Genomic DNA, 18,806 nt, shown 5'->3' on the forward strand with positions numbered 1-18,806 from the left:
GGGAATTGTTGGTTATCCCGGATGAGCCCCCACGTGCGTAACATAATGGGGGCTCATCCGGGATTCCATTAAACCCACCGGACCCTGCTGCACTGAGCTCTCTGTGGTTAGTGATTGAGGTGTGATGGTAGGTTGTAAGTTTGGATGACTTGATTAGTTTGTGTGTTCAGTAAATTGCTGTGTACAAGATGGCTGCCTCAGCCATCTCCAAGTTCATTGAAGCACCCTCTATTGACTGTTTGTTGAGGTTTCGAAAAGTAGACCTTTTAGTTATAGCTGAACATTATGGATTTGTTATCCCTGAGAAAGTCCTAAAGGCGGAGCTTTTGGTACTAGTCAGGGAGGGTTTAGTGAGAGAAAGAATTCTCTCATTGCAAGGAGAGGAGACGGGTAGACTTTCCGATGCCAAGTCGGAGGACAGGGCGGAGGAAGGGGTTGCTCGTACCCCCTTTACATTGCCTCGATTCGATCCTTTATCTTCTGCTTCAGGTCGTTCAGACGGGACCGCTAGGCTGAAGGTGAGGCTGGCCCGGTTAAAAATGGAGCAACAAGATAAGGAGAGACAAATGCATTTTGATCTTGAAAGTAGGAAAATAGAAGCCGACAAGGAGGTGAGGATCCGACAACTGGAGCTAGACGCTGGCTCCGGTACGACTCCAAAAGCTGCTCATCATCAAGCCCACTTTGATGTGAGTAAAAATATAGCTTTAGTCCCACCATTCCGAGAGTCGGAAGTTGATTCCTATTTCTCTGCGTTTGAGCGTGTGGCCGCTGCGCTGCATTGGCCACTCGAGGTTTGGCCGCTCCTTTTACAATGTAAATTGTCTGGGAAAGCCCAGGAAGTAGTAGCTGCTCTCTCCCTGGAAGACAGTTTACACTACGAAACAGTTAAAACTACCGTGTTGCGGGCTTATGAGTTGGTGCCTGAAGCTTATAGACAGCGCTTCAGGAACCACAAGAAACCCTCTCACCGTACTTTTGTTGAGTTTGCTAGGGACAAAGAGTCTCTGTTTAATCGATGGTGTTCAGCCAGCAAAGCTAACACATTTGCTGATATTCGGGAGTTGATGCTGTTGGAGGATTTTAAAGGCAACCTCCCTGATAGAATTGTAGTTCATTTAAATGAACAGAAAGTGGTGACTTTGGCCCAGGCAGCAGTGTTGGCAGATGAGTATGCTTTGACACACAAGACTGTCTTTGGTGCACCTCGTTTTGAAGGTAGACTGATTACGTCATCAGTGCCTCGTTCAGGTCGCTTTTCCTCTGACAAACCTTTTCATGAAATCCGTGAATGTTTTTACTGTCACCAAAAGGGTCACGTGATTGCGGACTGCCCAGTTTTGAAAAATAAACCGAAACAGTCCCAGTCACCGTCCCCAAAAAGGAAAAGTTTGGGTTTAGTCAAGTCTTTGGCTCGTCCATTGGATCGAGTTCTTGATTCAGCATTTGAGAAACCGGATGCTGTCTATGATCCGTTTATCTCTACCGGTCGTGTTTCCTTAACTGGAGAACAAGCTGATCAAAAGCCCATTCAAATCTTACGAGACACCGGGGCGGCGCAGTCAGTAATCATTACTGATGCTTTACCCTGGTCTCCTGAAACATATTGTGGCTCGCATGTCATATTACAGGGGATAGAGACAAAAACAGTACCTGTACCATTACACTGGGTCCACTTAGTGTCAGACTTGGTATCAGGACGTTTCCGTGTTGGTGTAGTGTCTACACTGCCAGTAAAAGGAGTCACATTGCTACTAGGGAATGATATTGCTGGTGGTAACGTTACTCCTGTGTTAGAGGTAGTAGACAATCCAGAAATCAGAACTACAGATGAGAAATTGGTTCAAGCATTTCCCCATGTTTTTCCTGCTTGTGTGTTAACGAGGGCACAATCTCGCAAGCTAGGAGATGTGGTGGATTTGGCTAGTTCCATTTTTGAGAATGTTGAAGTAGAAGACAATGCACCGAGTATTCCTTCTGCAAGTCCGACAGTTTTTACTCCTGAAAAAACTAAGGCAGGGGACTGCGAAATCGCGCCCCAATTACATGACATTCTTTTGTCTGTCACCCCAGAGAAGGTGATTGAATGTCAAAAAGGAGACGCCAGTCTTCGCAAGTGTTTTGCTTCAGTAATTTCCATAGAGGAAGCTAAAACTAGAGAGACTGCCTACTTTATGGAAGCAGGTGTTCTGATGCGTAAATGGGCAGCTCATGACACCGTTAATGACTGGAGTGAAGTGTGTCAAGTGGTTGTTCCTACACCGTTCCGACAGCAGGTGTTGTCACTCGCCCATGACCAGGCGTGGTCTGGACATTTGGGGATCACAAAGACTTATAACCGGGTCCTTCAACATTTTTTTTGGCCAGGTTTGAAGTCTGATGTGGTCCAATTTTGTAGAACATGTCACATATGTCAACTCACTGGGAAAGCGAATCAAACAGTTCCTAGAGCACCGCTCTGCCCGATTCCTGTGGTGGGGGAACCGTTTGAAAGAGTGATAGTTGATTGTGTAGGTCCATTGCCGAAAACCAGGTCAGGTAACCAGTTCTTACAGATATAATGTACAGATAGCCTATGTGAAGGGCTCAGCGAATGTGGTTGCTGACGCTCTATCACGGGTTTACTAACTGGGGAAGCGTTGGGTTTTGTTATTACAAACTGTATGTTTGCAAATTTTGTGGTGGGCGTGTTACGTTCCCCAGTTTCTGTGTTCTGTTTTGTATTTGAGTGTGTGTGTTTCAGGAGATGGCTTCCTGAAATACTCCCCAACCAGCTGATTGGTCGACCCCAGGCTAATTGGTGATTGGAGCTGACCCCGCCCCCTCGTCAAGAAGCAGCTGACTAATTAACATTGCCACCTGAAGATATAAAAACCAGTGTTCTGTTCAGTAGAGAGGAGATTGGAGAGAGAGGAGAGGAGATGAGATAAGGAGTAGAGATTTGGAGATTGAGAGAGAGAAAAATTAGATTGTGATATAGTGTTGGTTGTGTATCAGAAAGTGTGGTATGTACTGTTGTTGTTGGTAGCAGTTTTGCTATGTCCTGTGTTTGTGAGTGTTTGTGAAATCGTTAATAATTACTCTGTTTCATTTGTTCCCAGGGGGGAAGGAGAAGGCACTTTGGGAGTGCTTAGGCAAGAGGCCCGAGGGCATACATATACCCGTAGTATATTTACTGTCTAGGCACACTAGGTAAGACCTGGGCGGACCACCCCCTGTATTTTGGTTAGGGCACCAGGCGGTGTTAAGTTAGGTAAGTTAAGTGGGTAGGCAGGTTAGATAGGAGAGGGGGAACTTTGATATTTACTTTCTTTGCTTTGGTTCCGTCCAGCCCCTTTTCCCCATATTACCGTGTAAGAAAATAAATTCTAGTAAACGGTAAATTCTGCTTTTGTGTCATCCTTACTCGCACCTACAGTCCATACCTCTTGCACTTCAGAGAGTTGAGTTGTAGCAGGGAGTTGCGTTCCCTCTTCTCAGAGGCGTGCGTAACAGGAATGCAGGTGGATTTTTAGCTCTGTGTTCTTGATTGCATATTAAATCAGTCCTACACAAGCCAGGGTCCAATGTTTTCTCTCTGCATGTACCATGTATTTAATCAAATTGAATTGTCACAATACCTTTGTGTCCATATTTACTTGTAGATATTGATATATTTTCTGTACAATAATACAGTGGGAGGTGTGTGTGAGGTTGTTTCTCTTGGTTTCTGTGATATGTACGTGTTAATCTGTGTCCAGAACTGGGTGCTTGAATGCCTTACAAAATAAGCTGTTTATCAAGGTAATAAGACTTACGAGCACACTGTGTCCTATTGCAGGGAAGTGATGGTTTTTTATTTTTTCAGGGGGGATTTTAGTGGTCCCTTTGGGTGCAATCCAATAGTCTGAAGTGAATTCCTCTCCTTGTTATTGGTTGCTTCATATACACTGATGCGAAAAGAAAATCTAGATGAAATCAGACTGTTGGTGGTTGTGCTCCATATTACTTTCACATACCGGCTGTTTGCAAGTCATTAAAGATAAAGGAGAGAGAGGATCCAGCTTTTAGACTATTGAGATAGTCTTTTGCCTCAGAGTTCCCTTCCCCTCTACAGGCTCCATCATTTATCAAATGTGTTTACTTGACTGACTGGGATTAGCCTACTAAGGTGTTGCCCCCTGTCTCTATAGATACACAACATGAAAATGTGTGGTTTATCAAGTATTGGCTATTACTTGAACTGTATTTCTTTTTGAAAATATTTTGTGGTAATAAAATGAATATTGCAGTAACCAAATGGGTTGATGCAGCTATAGCTCCTTCTTTGCACGACTGAATGTTTTATATTATTTGTATTTCAGGGGCGTTCAGCTGTTGCCTGACGCATGACCATCCTGACCGACCCATTCTCGTTTCGCTTCACTTCACTCAAAATATTCAAATCAAAGTTTATTGATCGCTACACATATTTGCAGATATTATCGTAGGTGCAGCGTAATGCTTGTTTCTAGCTCCTAAAGTGAAGTCATGCAAAACAATACAGACATAATCCAAAAATAAATAAATTAATCGGTATAGCGAAACAGACTAGAAACTCGCGGGACTTCGGGATGGTTCTAGGCCTACGATACGAGGCTAACTCCGTTGTATAAGCTACCAATTCTAGCCCTACATTCTAGTGTTGCCTGGATTTAATTTTGTAATGGTCTAAAAGTTTCTAGAACTACTGATCATCTTGCAACAAATAAAAGTCATAGGCTACACCACCATGCAATAGTTAGGCCTATATGACTAGTGCGATATGTTGTGGTAAGGAGAGTTAATGTAGAGTCGTTACGTATTAGTGTTACCAATGCTGCAAAGCAGACATGTATATTATAAAGTTTATGGGAACGGTATTTTTATTTATTTAAGTAGCCTATGCAATTAGCCTACATTGAAGATGCCAGGAAATTGAGTAGCCTATGCTATTGCCCAACTGATCGCAAAAACAGAGTTTCAAAGGTACAGCTATTGTGACGTCACTCATCCGCGGCAGAGTGAGAGAGCGGCGACGATCGGCTGCGGAGGATACCGACCCCGCAGCGGGGACGGGACAACCGCCAGGCGAGATGGCCCCTATCCCTTTCTTCCTTGCATCCCGCATCGCAACGACCCCTTGGCACGCATGAAGCCCCCGTTAATGAAGCCAAAACCGGCCAAAGCAAGGCAGAAAAAGGCCACTGAGAGAGAGAATGTACTGGCGCGTCGGGTTCGCCTGGACGCGCTCGTTTGTGGTTGATCTTGGACGGAACCAGAGCTTCTCCTTCGGCTTGTGCGGCTCCAATGAGCAGCTCTCGTTGTATGGGTACATCATCGCCTACCCTCTGCAGGACTACGGCGGGATCATGCCGCTCCTTGGGTCGGACTCGTGGTGGCGGAAAACGCTCTATCTGACCGGGGGCGCTCTGCTTGCCGCCGCTGCCTATCTACTGCACGAGCTGCTCGCCATCAGGTAGGGTTCCAAAAATGAATCCAGCCTAACGGCCCGTGTCCGCTTGAAGGAGATTCCATGTTTAGTCGCGTTATGGAAAGAAAATAAATTAACCAATGAATCACGCAAATGTTATGCCTCTTCGTATTCCAGTGATTGTGGCTATTAGGCCTAGATGTCAAATTAAAACCATCCATTGATTTGTTCATATGTAGCGTGAAGCCTGGTATTTGAGATATTTGTGTGTAAATACAATAAGATCATTTTCATTGCTGCAAAGGTTGACTCTTATTTATTTACGATTTCTCAAGGGCATGGGATGATAGGGCATGTGATATTGGCTAGATGGCTGTACCCAAGCCAAACAAACATGTCTTCTCGTTTTCTGTCGAGTCGAGTCTTGCAGTATAGAAAAACATTGCGGTTGTGATAGAATGACCTTTACTTACCTCGCACTTGAGAGAAGTATACAGCTAAAAGCCAGGCCCGAATATGTATTAGCTAACAGGAATTGACCATCTGTGACCGAAAACTGCAGCTTCGCAGTAGAATCCCTAGATTTTAGCTGAAATATTGTCTGGGGGAATTGAGTTTGGTCGCTGCGGTCCTTAAAAAAACATCTCGGGTTACCTGCAGCGATAACCCCAAGGCCTACCCAGCTAGATAAACACACTCTTACAGAGATGGATGCAGGATTCGATTTGAATTGACTTCACACTACACCAATAGGAATCATTGTGGCCTAAAGCTTGTTGTTGTATACACAAAAGGGCATTTTGATTGACTGTCTTGTTTTTTTACATGTGGCTAGCACTGTGTGTGTTTTCTCATAGCTCTTCTTTTTACTCCGCCTGTACTCTATCTTAGAGACCCGTTTTAAATCGATCTCTAAGTAGTTACTGTCTAATTTACTTTCCCTATATGTCATTACACCGAAGTGATTTGCATTCTATAGATAACTGGATCAATATGTTTGTTTTTTGAGGTATGTGGGCATTTCAGCACCACCGCTAAATGGACAGCTCCTCAGTATTTCAGAACATGCAGTCCTAGTGTTTCAGCGCCTTCAAAGTAGTAGACTACCGGTAAACAACTCCCTTTCAACTATTTTCAATTAATAAGGCCCCTATTTGTGACTATGTTGGTCAGTACGAACGTGTAATAGGATCAGCTACAGTGACCATGATAATGTATTGCAATATTTCAGTTGGTTGTGTCCTACTCGTTTTGACATTGTAGTGTCCCGGTGGCAATGGCGCCCTTGCCCGAGGAAAGTTTCAGCATGGGTCTTGTGCAAAGTTCTCTGTGATAGATAGCTGTAAAACGGGATCTACTGTAGCACATGAGATTGTTGTGTAAGATCTAAGAACATTTCCTTGATTATTTTCAAAGTACAATTTGATCATTAGCCTATAATCGACTCCAGATATATGTAAAATCTTGGAAGTGTCATGTGTGCACTATAGCCTACTAGGGGATCCTGATATCCAGAGATTCTAAAATAATGTACCGTGTGTTTGAATTGGGACATAATTTGCACTAATTTAATATGAGGATGGCCTTGCTACTTCGGAGTTGAGGGTTTAATTCCCACACATTTATTTTTTGATTTCCAATTGGTAGTTGCAGTCTTGAACTATCTCCCGTATGGACTCGGGAGAGGCGAATTTCGAGAGCCATGTGTCCTCCAAAACACGACCCACCAAGCCGCACTGCTCGCTTTACCCGGAAGCCAGCCACACCAATGTGTCGTAGGAAACACCATACAGCTGGCGACCAAAGTCAGCGTGCATGTGCCCGGCCTGCCACAAGGAGTTGCGCGATGGGACAAGGACATCCCAGCTGGCCAAACCCTCCCCTAACCCAGACAACGCTGGGCCAGTTGCCTCATGGGTGTCGCGGCCGCGACACAGCCTGGGATCGAACCCGGGTCTGTAGTGTCGCCTCTAGCCCTGTGATGTAGTGCCTTTGACCGCTGCGCCACTCGGGAGGCCTGCACACATATTTAATGAATATATGCACTAACCGTAAGTTGCTTTCAATAAAATGTATAAGAATGAGGGATTAGAATGTGGAGCTCAAACTGCCTTGCTCTGGCTGGTTCATAGGAAAGAACAGGAGCTGAACTCTAAAGATACCATCATCCTCCACCAGTTCTCCAGGCCAAAGAGTGGTGTCCCATCTCTCTCCCCCTTCTGCCTCAAGATGGAGACCTACCTGCGCATGGTGGACCTGCCCTACCAGGTGTGTTTGTGTGCGAGAGAGAGAGAGATGGGGAGGGGGAGAGAGACAGAGAAAGAGAGAGCGATGTTTGGGTTGGTGCGTAGTTGAATTATTTGATGTAACATTGTGTCATTTTCTATTGAAGAGTAACTGACCATTGAAATTCCTTCTTCCTCTTTCCTTTCTCTCTCTCCCTCTGTCATGCAGAACTACTTTGATGGTAAGCTGTCTCCCCAGGGGAAGATGCCATGGATAGAGTACAACCAGGAGCAGGTGTCTGGTACAGAGTTTATCATCGACTTCCTGGAGGAGAAGCTGGGCGTGAGCCTCAACAAGAACCTCAGTCCCCCGGAGAAGGCTGTGTCCCAGGCTGTCACCAAGATGGTGGAGGAACACTTCTACTGGTGAGACACTTCCTGACACTACAGCAAGACATCCACTAGATGCTGCTCTGTTGGGAGACCTAATTTATTTGATACTGAGGGATAGGATGATAAACTAGTGAATGTGATTGGGTCGCAAACCATTACATCTGTCCCTTGAAACTCACAACCCTGGTGTTGCAAACTCCATGCTCCAACCAACTGTGCCATCGGGACCACACTTTATCAGCGTATGGATTTGAGATACTGTTGACCTAACGAACATCACGTCTGTGTGTGATGACAGGACCATAGCGTACTGTCAGTGGGTGGACAACCTGGAGGAGACCCAGAAGATGCTGGCAGTGAGTGGGCCACTGAGTGACCTACTCAAGTGGATCCTGAGTCGCCTGACTGGCAGCATTGTGAAGAGGGAGATGTACGGCCACGGGATTGGACGATTCACCAAAGAGGAGGTCTACTCTCTAATGGAGAAGGACATGCGGACGCTGGCCACCCTACTCGGTAGGGTGAGGGTATACTGTAGATAATCATTAAAATCACAATCCTACAGATCATCATCCCCATCTCATTTCACAAGGTACAGTCTGCAGCCTTAGAAGCCTTGTTAATCTCATAACAGGGCTACGGCCAGCTGTAGGTTCCATTGTGGTTTAATTAAGTTACTTGGGTTTACAGTACTATGGCCAGTTTCAAGTGCTTAAAGGAGCAGCCTTTTTATAACAAGATACATTGTACAATTCTGTCCTCTTCTGGAGAAAGTAGGATACTACACCATGAGGACTTATTTCCAGTCAAAATTTTACCCCCATGTCCCTTGTTTCCATTCCAAACATTCTTCTCCCCCCCTGATTCTTGGTATTTTTCTGGGTAGGTGATAAGAAGTACCTGATGGGTCCTAAGCTGTCTATGGTGGATGCCACTGTGTTCAGCCATCTAGCCCCTGCCATGTGGACCCTGCCGGGCACAAGGCCAGAGCAACTCATCAAAGGTGAGTTTCACCAACAAGCCACATTGCGTGTCATGGTTAACATTACTCCCCAGAAAGGGCCTACATGGGTTCCAAAAAATGAATAAATAGCAAGTTAGGGCAACAGTGAGGGCAATCCCCCTACGTAAAAAGGAACATAAGGAACCATTGTCATGCAGATCTTACCGCCCAATATTCCTCTTGAATGTGGATTACAAAATCATTGCTAAAGTATTGGCTTTTCGCATACAAACAGTAATACAAAAGTTGATTCACTCAGATCAAACTCAGATCAAACAATCTCTGCCATTTTTTCAATATAATCTGTCATACTAAAAACTTGAACGCTCCAAAAGTGTCAGTATCATTAGATGCTGAAAAAGCATTTGATAGGGTGGGATGGGCATATTTGGTGGCTGTCTTCAAAGCGTTTTGTTTTGGTCCGGTATTTACCTCCTGGATTGAGCTATTGTACAAATCCCCCAAAGCAGCGTGACAGGGATGACCTTTGTCTAGTTATTGTCTTTAGCCACAGAACCCCTAGCATCAATTTGAACTCATGGCTCAATCCGGGGCATAGAGATTGGTGGAGATCAACATGTGATATCATTGTATGCAGATTAGATTTTACTTTATTTATCTGAACCACAACATTCTCTGTCATTTATTTTACTTCTGTTAGACACGTGTGGTGCTGTGTCAGGATTCAAAGCGAATTGGGAGAAAATTGATATAATGGCCATTTCAAATGATGATTTCTCAAGCTTAGAAAGTACATTTTAAAATGAACAAAGATGCATATGACATACCTAGGTGTACTGATACCATGCAATCAGGAGGCATATAAAATCAAGTATTTTATTTTACTAGATAAGATTGAGTCCAATGTTCAGAGATGGAGATCTCTCTCTATTTCTATGTTAGGTAGGGTCAACATAATCAAAATGAATATATTACCAAGGTTGATGTATTTCAGGTCCTGCCAGTTTCAATTCCATCCAACTTTTAAAATAAAATACATGGCCTGCTCTCCAACTTTATTTAGAATGGAAAGACCTCAAGAGTCAAATTGACTGTTTTACACTTACCCTATGAAGCTGGAGGTCTTGGACTACCTCATATGAAAATGTATTACTGGGCTGCACACCTGCGTTCACTTAACAATGGACAGCAGACTATCCTGTGCAGGGAGGAGTATCAAAGCCATAAATGTAATACCTTAGGATCTAAAATATATTCACTACTTCGGGTCCAAGAAAAAAACGGACAATCCAATGATTCTCAATTCAAAGACCCAATATTGCCAGGCACCTTTATTTGGAACAACCTCCTGTGTTTAATGACAACACCTTTAAGTTCCAAAGTGGCATCATGAATTTTGAACCTTTGTACTATGATGGATCTCTACTTCATTCAATCAACTACAAGACAGATTTGGATTATCCAAGGCCCATTTCTTTAACTTCTGACAACTCAGAAATCGTATTCAATTGCGTCAACAGAATCTGGATGAACCTAAGGCATCTAGCATAGACAAAATACTGAAAGAAGCTGATATGCCAAAGAAGTTGATTTGCCAAGTTATATGAAGGGTTGATTTGAAACTCTATATCTAAAGGACGAAATTGAGGAGAACCCTTGGTCACAGATATGTGCAAATGCTAAAACCTGCTCCTACAACCTAAGACATAAACTACTGCAATTTAAGATAATTCATAGGACTTACTACACTCCTGCCAGAATGCATATAATACACCCAGAAATGTCACATCTCTGTTGGATATGCAAAAAGCACAAAGGAACCCTATTACATATGCTGTGGTCTTCTGATAAAGGGATACCATTTTGGGATAATGTATGTTCTATCATTTCATTGTGTCTATGAATGTATATCCATCTATCTCTACGATTATGTCTGTTGGGAAATGTAAATATTGATGATCAATATCAGAGAAAGTTTTGTAATCTACGTCTAATTGCTGCAAAAAAAAGTAGAACCATCAATTGGAAGGCCTCATATTTACCCTCAATAACAAAGTGGAGGACTGAACAATCTAGCCACATAACATTGGATTTTGTATGTTATAAAATTGAAAAAAACAGAAGTGTTTAAGGAAATTTGGAAATCATATGTTGATCACCTTGGGGAATGTGTTGTATAGTGGGCGTTTTGTTTTTGTGTTGTTTGTGGGGTGATGTGGAAACACATTGTCAAATGTAAAACAAATTCTCAAATGTAAAAAAAAAAAACGGGATAAAAAACTGTGATGAGGAAGAAACCTTGACAGCAATCAGACTGGAATAGACTCCCTCTTTATTGAATAAAACACACCACATTTTGACCCATTCTCAGCTGAGCTTGTTGACCTTTGCCTTTGTGTTGACCTTTGACCCACCCTATCCGCTCCAGGCGAGCTGATCAACCTGGCCATTTACTGTGAGAGGATCCGCCGGCGCTTCTGGCCCGAGTGGTTTGTTGATCTGGAGGATTTCTGTTACGATGACACCACAGAGGACGACGACTCCCCGTCCAAACTCCAGGACCTGGGGCTGTACTCCCGTACAGACACCTTCCAGGACGAGACCAGCCCTCCTCACACGCACACACACACAATCTCACCAGACAGTGACCTCACGGGCCACTCGCTCTACGACTCGGACATGGACACAGAGGGCTCTGAGATGGAGCAGCTCAAGTGTTGACTGCCGTATGACACACACACGACACACACACCGCCTGGAGGGGTCTCATTGCCCCCCCCCCCCCCCCCCCCCCCCTCCCCACAACACAGCGCCCTGTACCTGTTGAGCAGGGAATAACTACTGAGGGGCATTTCTGTTGCCAGAGGCTGTTGTTTGTGTTAATGAGTGATGGATTCAGAGATTCTACACACACAATGGGCTGGAGGAAATGAAAGACTGAATATAGATATAAAGGAATAGAGATAGAGGAGTAGAGAAAAAAAGGAAGAGAGAGAAAAACAGCCAAAGAGGGATAGACAGAGGTAAAGATAAACCGATGGAGAAAAGAGTTGAGAAAAAGAAAGATCAGGAGTTAATGACGCCATCGCTGAGAAACTCCTCTACCTGGGTGACATCAACGCCTGTTGCCCAGTTTCGCATTGTCGAGTTGTTGTTACCACGGCAACAACGTGGTGTGTGTTACCTGTGTCCCCCAATTTGAGATGCATTGTGTGTTTGACGTACCATGTGTGTTTGACGTACTGACCCCGTGACTTGCGTCCTTGCAAAATATGAATCATTCTATTGATATTATATTGATATGTCAGACAATGTTCAGACAAGATGCAGATGAGTGCAGTTCCATATAAATATGTAATCAGATCCCAAATCTGATTTAATATGAGTAAACATAGTGTAGATAGCCAGCTAATTACATATATGATCCCAATGTCATATAATGCAAATATGTGGTTCTCCCATACAACATCTCAGTGCTTGTTAAATATGACCAAACTACCTGGTGACCCCCAACTAACCCCTTTATGCTGATCTAGGATACGTTTTAGAACTTCTAATTCATCCATTTGTTCCCAGAAGACTGACACTTTTCATCTGCAGTCAGGGCATTGAGTATTTCCTCAATCCTTTATAGAATAGTCTGATGTTATGGGGGAGTTGCAGATATTGTAGATTGTGGGGACATCTCAAAAGTCTAAAGTGGCTTCCTTTCCTCGTCTCCTCTCTATAATCTGCACAGATCTGAAAACATTGGATAGGTGAAAGCAATATGGTGGATGCCTACTGGAACGTTCTTCCACTTGTCCAATTCTTTCATATCAGATGAAGAAAAGAAGAGGAGGAGAGGAAACTACTGGAGATCCTTAGTTGTGTGTACTTTTAGCCATTGAGAGCGGATGAAACAATCATGTAGAAATAGACTAGATAGACATGGAGTTGCATGGCTGATAGGTGCCAATGAAAATCACACTTTATCCTGCTGGTTATCTGTTATCTACGTTTCTACGCTGGCCTGTCTTAATGTTTACTGTGATGCAGTGTGTCTGTGCATATGTGTGTACCTCAGGCCAGAGAAAGAGCACATGCAATAGATGAAAAGAACACTTAGGCTTTTGCTCAGCATCTCAGTTTTCATCACATATAGCTGGTGTGTCCACCCCCCTTTAAGAGTGAATCTTATCTAGAAATAGAAGGAAGAGAATGGTCATTGTTGCTTTAAGCATCAATTCACTCTGTGCTAAGCATGAAACCACTACTATAACCCACAGTGTTGGTTGCTAGTCTTACTTAATAGTAGGCTGTGTGGAACAGTGAAACAGTCTATTCTAATTAGTCTATTTCTAGTGCATGGCTGATGTGTGTGTGTGTGAGTGTGTGTGTGTGTGTGTTTGTGTGTGTGTGTGTGTGTGTGTGTGTGTGTGTGTGTGTGTGTGTGTGTGTGTGTGTGTGTGTGTGTGTGTGTGTGTGTGTGTGTGTGTGTGTGTGTGTGTGTGTGTGTGTGTGTGTGTGTGTGTGATGGGGCGTAGAGTCATCGTACGTCATGAGTTGATTTCGAGGCCTACAACGTACAGGCATTCAGGCTGGATGATCACAGCTGAGCATGTACATATATAGATACATATACATATATAGATACAGATACATATATAGATACAGATACAGATACATATATAGACACAGACACAGATACATATATAGATACAGATACATATATAGATACAGATACAAACACAGATGCATATATAGATACAGATACATATATAGATACAGATACATATATAGACACAGATACAGACACATATATAGATACAGATACATATATAGACACAGATACATATATAGATACAGACACAGATACATATATAGATACAGACACAGATACATATATACATACAGATAAAGATACACATAGTTACGGACACAGATACAGATACATATATAGACAAAGATACAGACACAGACATAGTTACATATATAGTTACAGATACAGACAGAGACACAGTTACAGATACAGATATAGACACAGTTACAGATACAGACAGAGACACAGATATAGACACAGTTACAGATACAGATATAAACACAGTTACAGATATAGACACAGTTACAGATACAGATATAGACACAGTTACAGATACGAACACAGATACAGATACAGATAAAGATACACATAGTTACGGACACAGATACATATATAGACAAAGACACAGATAAAGATATTGATACAGATATAGACATAGACACAGATACATATATAGACACAGATACAGATATAGACACAGTTACAGATAAAGATACACATAGTTGCGGACACAGATACATATATAGACAAAGACACAGATACAGATAGTTACGGACACAGATTCAGATACAGATATAGACAAAGACACAGATACAGATAAAGATATATACACAGATACAGATGCAGCCACAAACACAGAGACAGACACAGATACAAATATAGACACAGATACAGATACTGATAGACACAAATACAGATACTGATAGATACAGATACATATACAGCCACAGTTACAGATAGATACAGATACAGTAACAAACACAGATACTGATACAGATACAAATATAGACACGGATACAGATACTGATAGACAGAGATACTGATAGACACAGATACTGATAGATACAGATACATATACAGCCACAGTTACAGATAGATACAGATACTGATAGACACAGATACAGATACTGATAGATACAGATACATATACAGCCACAGTTACAGATAGATACAGATACACATGGCCACATTAGAGGGTACAGAGGCAGGGCTCTCATCTTGTCTAATGGCAGCAGAGAATAGTAGTGAAGTAGTGTGGCTAGATTGTGTTCTCTAAGGAAGGAGGAGCGGTTAGTAATGCAAAGATGATCATACTGATTGTAATGGTAATGATGCTGATGATGATTAAGATCCTCTACAAACCTTATTGCAACTTTAATTCTCCTGCACAATGAAAGTGCTCAGACCACATGTCGCCACATCTGATTACAAAACAGTCAGCCTCTATATCAAATCAAATTAATTTAATTTATATAGCCCTTCTTACATCAGCTGATATCTCAAAGTGCTGTACAGAAACCCAGCCTAAAACCCCAAACAGCAAGCAATGCAGGTGTAGAAGTGTAGGGTTCCATGGTGTGAATTTACACAGTGATACATAAGCCTTTGTGTATAGATGATGTATACCAGTCTGTCACTGTCTGTGTCACTCCCTATACCCTGTCTGCATGTTTCTTGCCTTCACTTATAAGAGCCAGGGGAGAGACACAGCCTTGGTGTTGACTGCTTAAGCCCGTGCCAGCATATTATTTATGTATTTATATGTAGTCTACATTATTTATTTTCTATTTATTTGTTTTCTATTTGTTTTGTGTATTTATGGAGGGGATGTTATGAGGCATTGTTTTTGCACTAATGTAATGTAGCTATTTATTTTCTATTTATTTGTTTTGTGTATTTATGTTATGAGGCATTATTTTTGCACTAATGTAATGTAGCTATTTATTTTCTTATATATTTGTTTTCTATTTGTTTTGTGTATTTATGGATGGGATGTTATGAGGCATTGTTTTTGCACTAATGTAATGTAGCTATTTATTTTCTTATATATTTGTGTACATGTGTTCTAATGCTGCCAATGAGGTTTTTGTTCCGATTCTCTCCTATTTGAACACGGTAACGAGTTGTGTGTCGCTGTACGTCTATGTTGTGTGCAGTCCTCTTATTCTACTGGAACTGGGTTGCCATTGGTTTGTCAGAACTGTGTTGTAATCTCAATTTCAACCTGAAGCAAACCTCTCTTGGAATCGGGACATGTTCAAATCATGTTTGATGATTATGATTTGTTCCAGTTGACGTGTCAAAGCCCTACTACCAATGGGCATGCTTATGATGTCCCTTATCTAGTACAAATCTATTCTCAAAACAAACCAAAAAACAATTGTGTTATCCTCATCCTACCATACCTCATCGCTTAGCTTTGTGCCAAGTGGAACGTTAACGTTGACAGAGGCTTTCCAGGGTCCTCTTTAGGATACTAGATAGAAGTTGCCCATAGTCACATATCTTGGAATAGCTGTCCCTCCTCTAATCTATACCTTAACCATGAGGGCCATGCAAAACTGACCTTAGATCAGTGTCTATGGGCAACTTTGTCCTACTCCGTTACAGATAGCAAAGGTCAGGGGTCAGAGTTCAGTCCTATTGTGTCACTTCCTTGTTGAGATCTGTGCTATTAGACTACTAGAGCCATATTACATAGTCAGTCTGTGTTGTGTGTGCTGAAACATGTGTGGACTCTCATAGTGTATACTGGATATAGGTGAGCAAAAAAAGAAAATGTGTATATGAGCTAAAAGAAAAACTCTGTAACATAATAGATAAGAACTTCCTATGAATGTATTACCACTAGAAATGAGTGGCTGTATGAAAAAGAATTACTCCTAATATTTCATTAAATATAGCTGTGTTCATTTTACCATGCGTGTTTTTGAGAGAAAAAATGGCATTGGATTTTACCATTTAAAAAAAAAAAAGATATTATTGTGTTTTGTTTTTTGGGGGGTTTACCTGTGTTTTGTTTTTTACTGTGTTTACCTGTGTTTTGGTTTTTATTGTGTTTTTGTTTCTATTGTGTTTTACCTCTGCATAATAGACAGAGTTAGCAATCCTAGATCTGCTATCAGTACTATACTGTCGGACTTTCTTTCTCTCTGTTGGTATCTCTCCCTCTCTCTCTCTCTCTCTCTCTCTCTCGGTCCCTCTCTCCCCCCCCCTCTCTCTCTCTCTCTCTCTCTGTCCCTCTCTCTCTGTCCCTCTCTCTCTCTATGTCCCTCCCTCTCTCTCTCTCTCTCTCTCTCTGTTGGTATCTCTCCCTCTCTCTCTCTGTCCCTTTCTCTCTCTCTCTCTCTCTGTCCCTCCCTCTCTCTCTCTCTCTCTCTCTCTGTTGGTATCTCTCCCTCTCTCTCTCTCTCTGTCCCTCTCTCTCTCTCCCTCTCTCTCTCTCTGTCCCTCTCTCTCTCTCTCTCTCTCTCTCTCTCTCTCTCCCTCTCTCTCTCTGTCCCTCCCTCTCTCTCTCTCTCTCTGTTGGTCTCTCTCTGTCTCTCTTTGTCCCTCTCTCTCTCCCCCCCCCCCCCCCCCCCTCTCTCTCTTAGTTCAGCATCTAGGGCTCAACATCATACAACTTCATATCTTATCATCACTTACAGTTATATACTGTGAATATATCAATTTGTGTTATCACCCACACATCTGTCTCAGTGTCCCTCTTAGTGTGCTAAGACAATACTAAGCCAACCCAACAATATGAGAGGATTAGCCTCGTTGCCCATTTCTTTGTGTATGTATGTATGAGGAGTGGGGGGTGCATGAGAGAGGGGTCTAAGACGGAGTGGGGAAAGACTGGGGGATGATGGGAAAGACCGAGATAGACAGGGAGAACGGTAAAGACAGAGAGACAGACAAACAGAAAAGGAAAGCCAGAGAATAAGAGCTAGAGAATACGATTTGGAGGACTTTGGCTCATTTTCAGTCTGTGGCCATATTGTGATTGAAATCCATTAAGGGTCTCTCCACATAGACAGTGGGTAGCTCTCCTCTCTCATGTCTTGCCTCACTCTGTTTTGAAATGGGAAATTCAGTTCAGACAATGGCACTGGAGCAGCATCCTATTATTATAAAGCTCTGGTGAGTCAGAGATGGCAGACTACAGTGCTGGAGCCGGCGGCAGAGGACTCAGAGTGTGTGTGTGTGTGTGTGTGTGTGTGTGTGTGTGTGTGTGTGTGTGTGTGTGTGTGTGTGTGTGTGTGTGTGTGTGTGTGTGTGTGTGTGTGTGTGTGTGTGTGTGTGTGTGTGTGTGTGTGTGTGTGTGTGTGTAATGACATGAATAATGCAGAGAGTGCCTGTAGGAGCTTGAGGGCCGCGAGCAGGGCAGATGGTCGCCTGCTGATAGGACAGAATCCAGGCAGCAGGGTCCTCCAGAGAGCTGGGTTTGCACACACACTCATTTCCCCTCTCTCTCTCCCACACACATAAATGGTATTTTCTCTCTTTTTTAATTTCCCTCTGTCTATTTCCTTTAAACACACACACGCACACTTCTCTTTTCACTCTCTTTCTTGTGAACGCATGCATACAAACAGTATGGCCATATTCTGCACAACTGAAATACTGTATGTATTTCTTACATTTCATAATGAACTATGCTGTGTGTGAAGCCACATGAGGCTGCATTGCTCTTACTGTAACTTTAGTGTAGAGATCCCTGCAAACGGACATATATGTCCTATTGCCAATATCAAGGATCTGTTTATCCTCGCTGATGGCATTCTCTCTTTCTCTCGCTCTCTCTCAGTTCGACACAGGGTTTCTTTGACTGCAGATGACTTTCTATTAGATTATTACAAGGTTATAAAAAGGAGGGTGAGCCAGAAGATGAGATCATGTCTTACAGAGATGTAAGTGCTCAGTGATAAAAATAGCAGCTATAGGCTGTTTGAACCACAAGCCCAACCTGAAGCGATACACAGTACAGTCCACTAGATGGCACTGTGAGACTGTTACAGAGCTTGACGGAGCAGCTCCCCACCGTGTTTTCCTCCGAGGCCGTAGGACCACATAGACTGCAAAAGGACAGGACACCCTGAAGCAGAAATGGTAAGCTATTGTACAGAAATCAGGAATGTTTCGACGATAAACACTCCTATACAACCAATAACTAGCCTACGTCACAACATAATAATTTGCTGTTCATACATTCTCAAAATTTGGAAT

The 18,806-nt window shown here is 42.7% G+C and overlaps 1 protein-coding gene across 2 annotated transcripts; it reads left to right on the forward strand.

Annotated features, from left to right (window-relative positions):
- The first annotated feature begins 4,701 nt into the window (after window positions 1-4,701).
- LOC120024568 (failed axon connections homolog) lies at window positions 4,702-11,768 on the forward strand. 2 transcript variants are annotated; one of them, XM_038968853.1, is made up of 6 exons: window positions 4,702-5,476; window positions 7,564-7,699; window positions 7,886-8,082; window positions 8,348-8,565; window positions 8,936-9,052; window positions 11,442-11,768. In XM_038968853.1, the coding sequence occupies exons 1-6, from the start codon at window positions 5,217-5,219 to the stop codon at window positions 11,732-11,734; spliced, it is 1,221 nt and encodes a 406-aa protein (XP_038824781.1). In that variant the 5' UTR covers window positions 4,702-5,216; the 3' UTR covers window positions 11,735-11,768. The 2 variants fall into 2 exon arrangements, with proteins under 2 accessions (XP_038824781.1, XP_038824780.1); XM_038968852.1 differs by lacking the exon at window positions 4,702-5,476 and adding an exon at window positions 7,293-7,482.
- Window positions 11,769-18,806: the final 7,038 nt, after the last annotated feature.

Source organism: Salvelinus namaycush, chromosome 29 (assembly GCF_016432855.1).
Source record: "Salvelinus namaycush isolate Seneca chromosome 29, SaNama_1.0, whole genome shotgun sequence".
NCBI classification, from domain to species: Eukaryota; Metazoa; Chordata; class Actinopteri; order Salmoniformes; family Salmonidae; genus Salvelinus; species Salvelinus namaycush.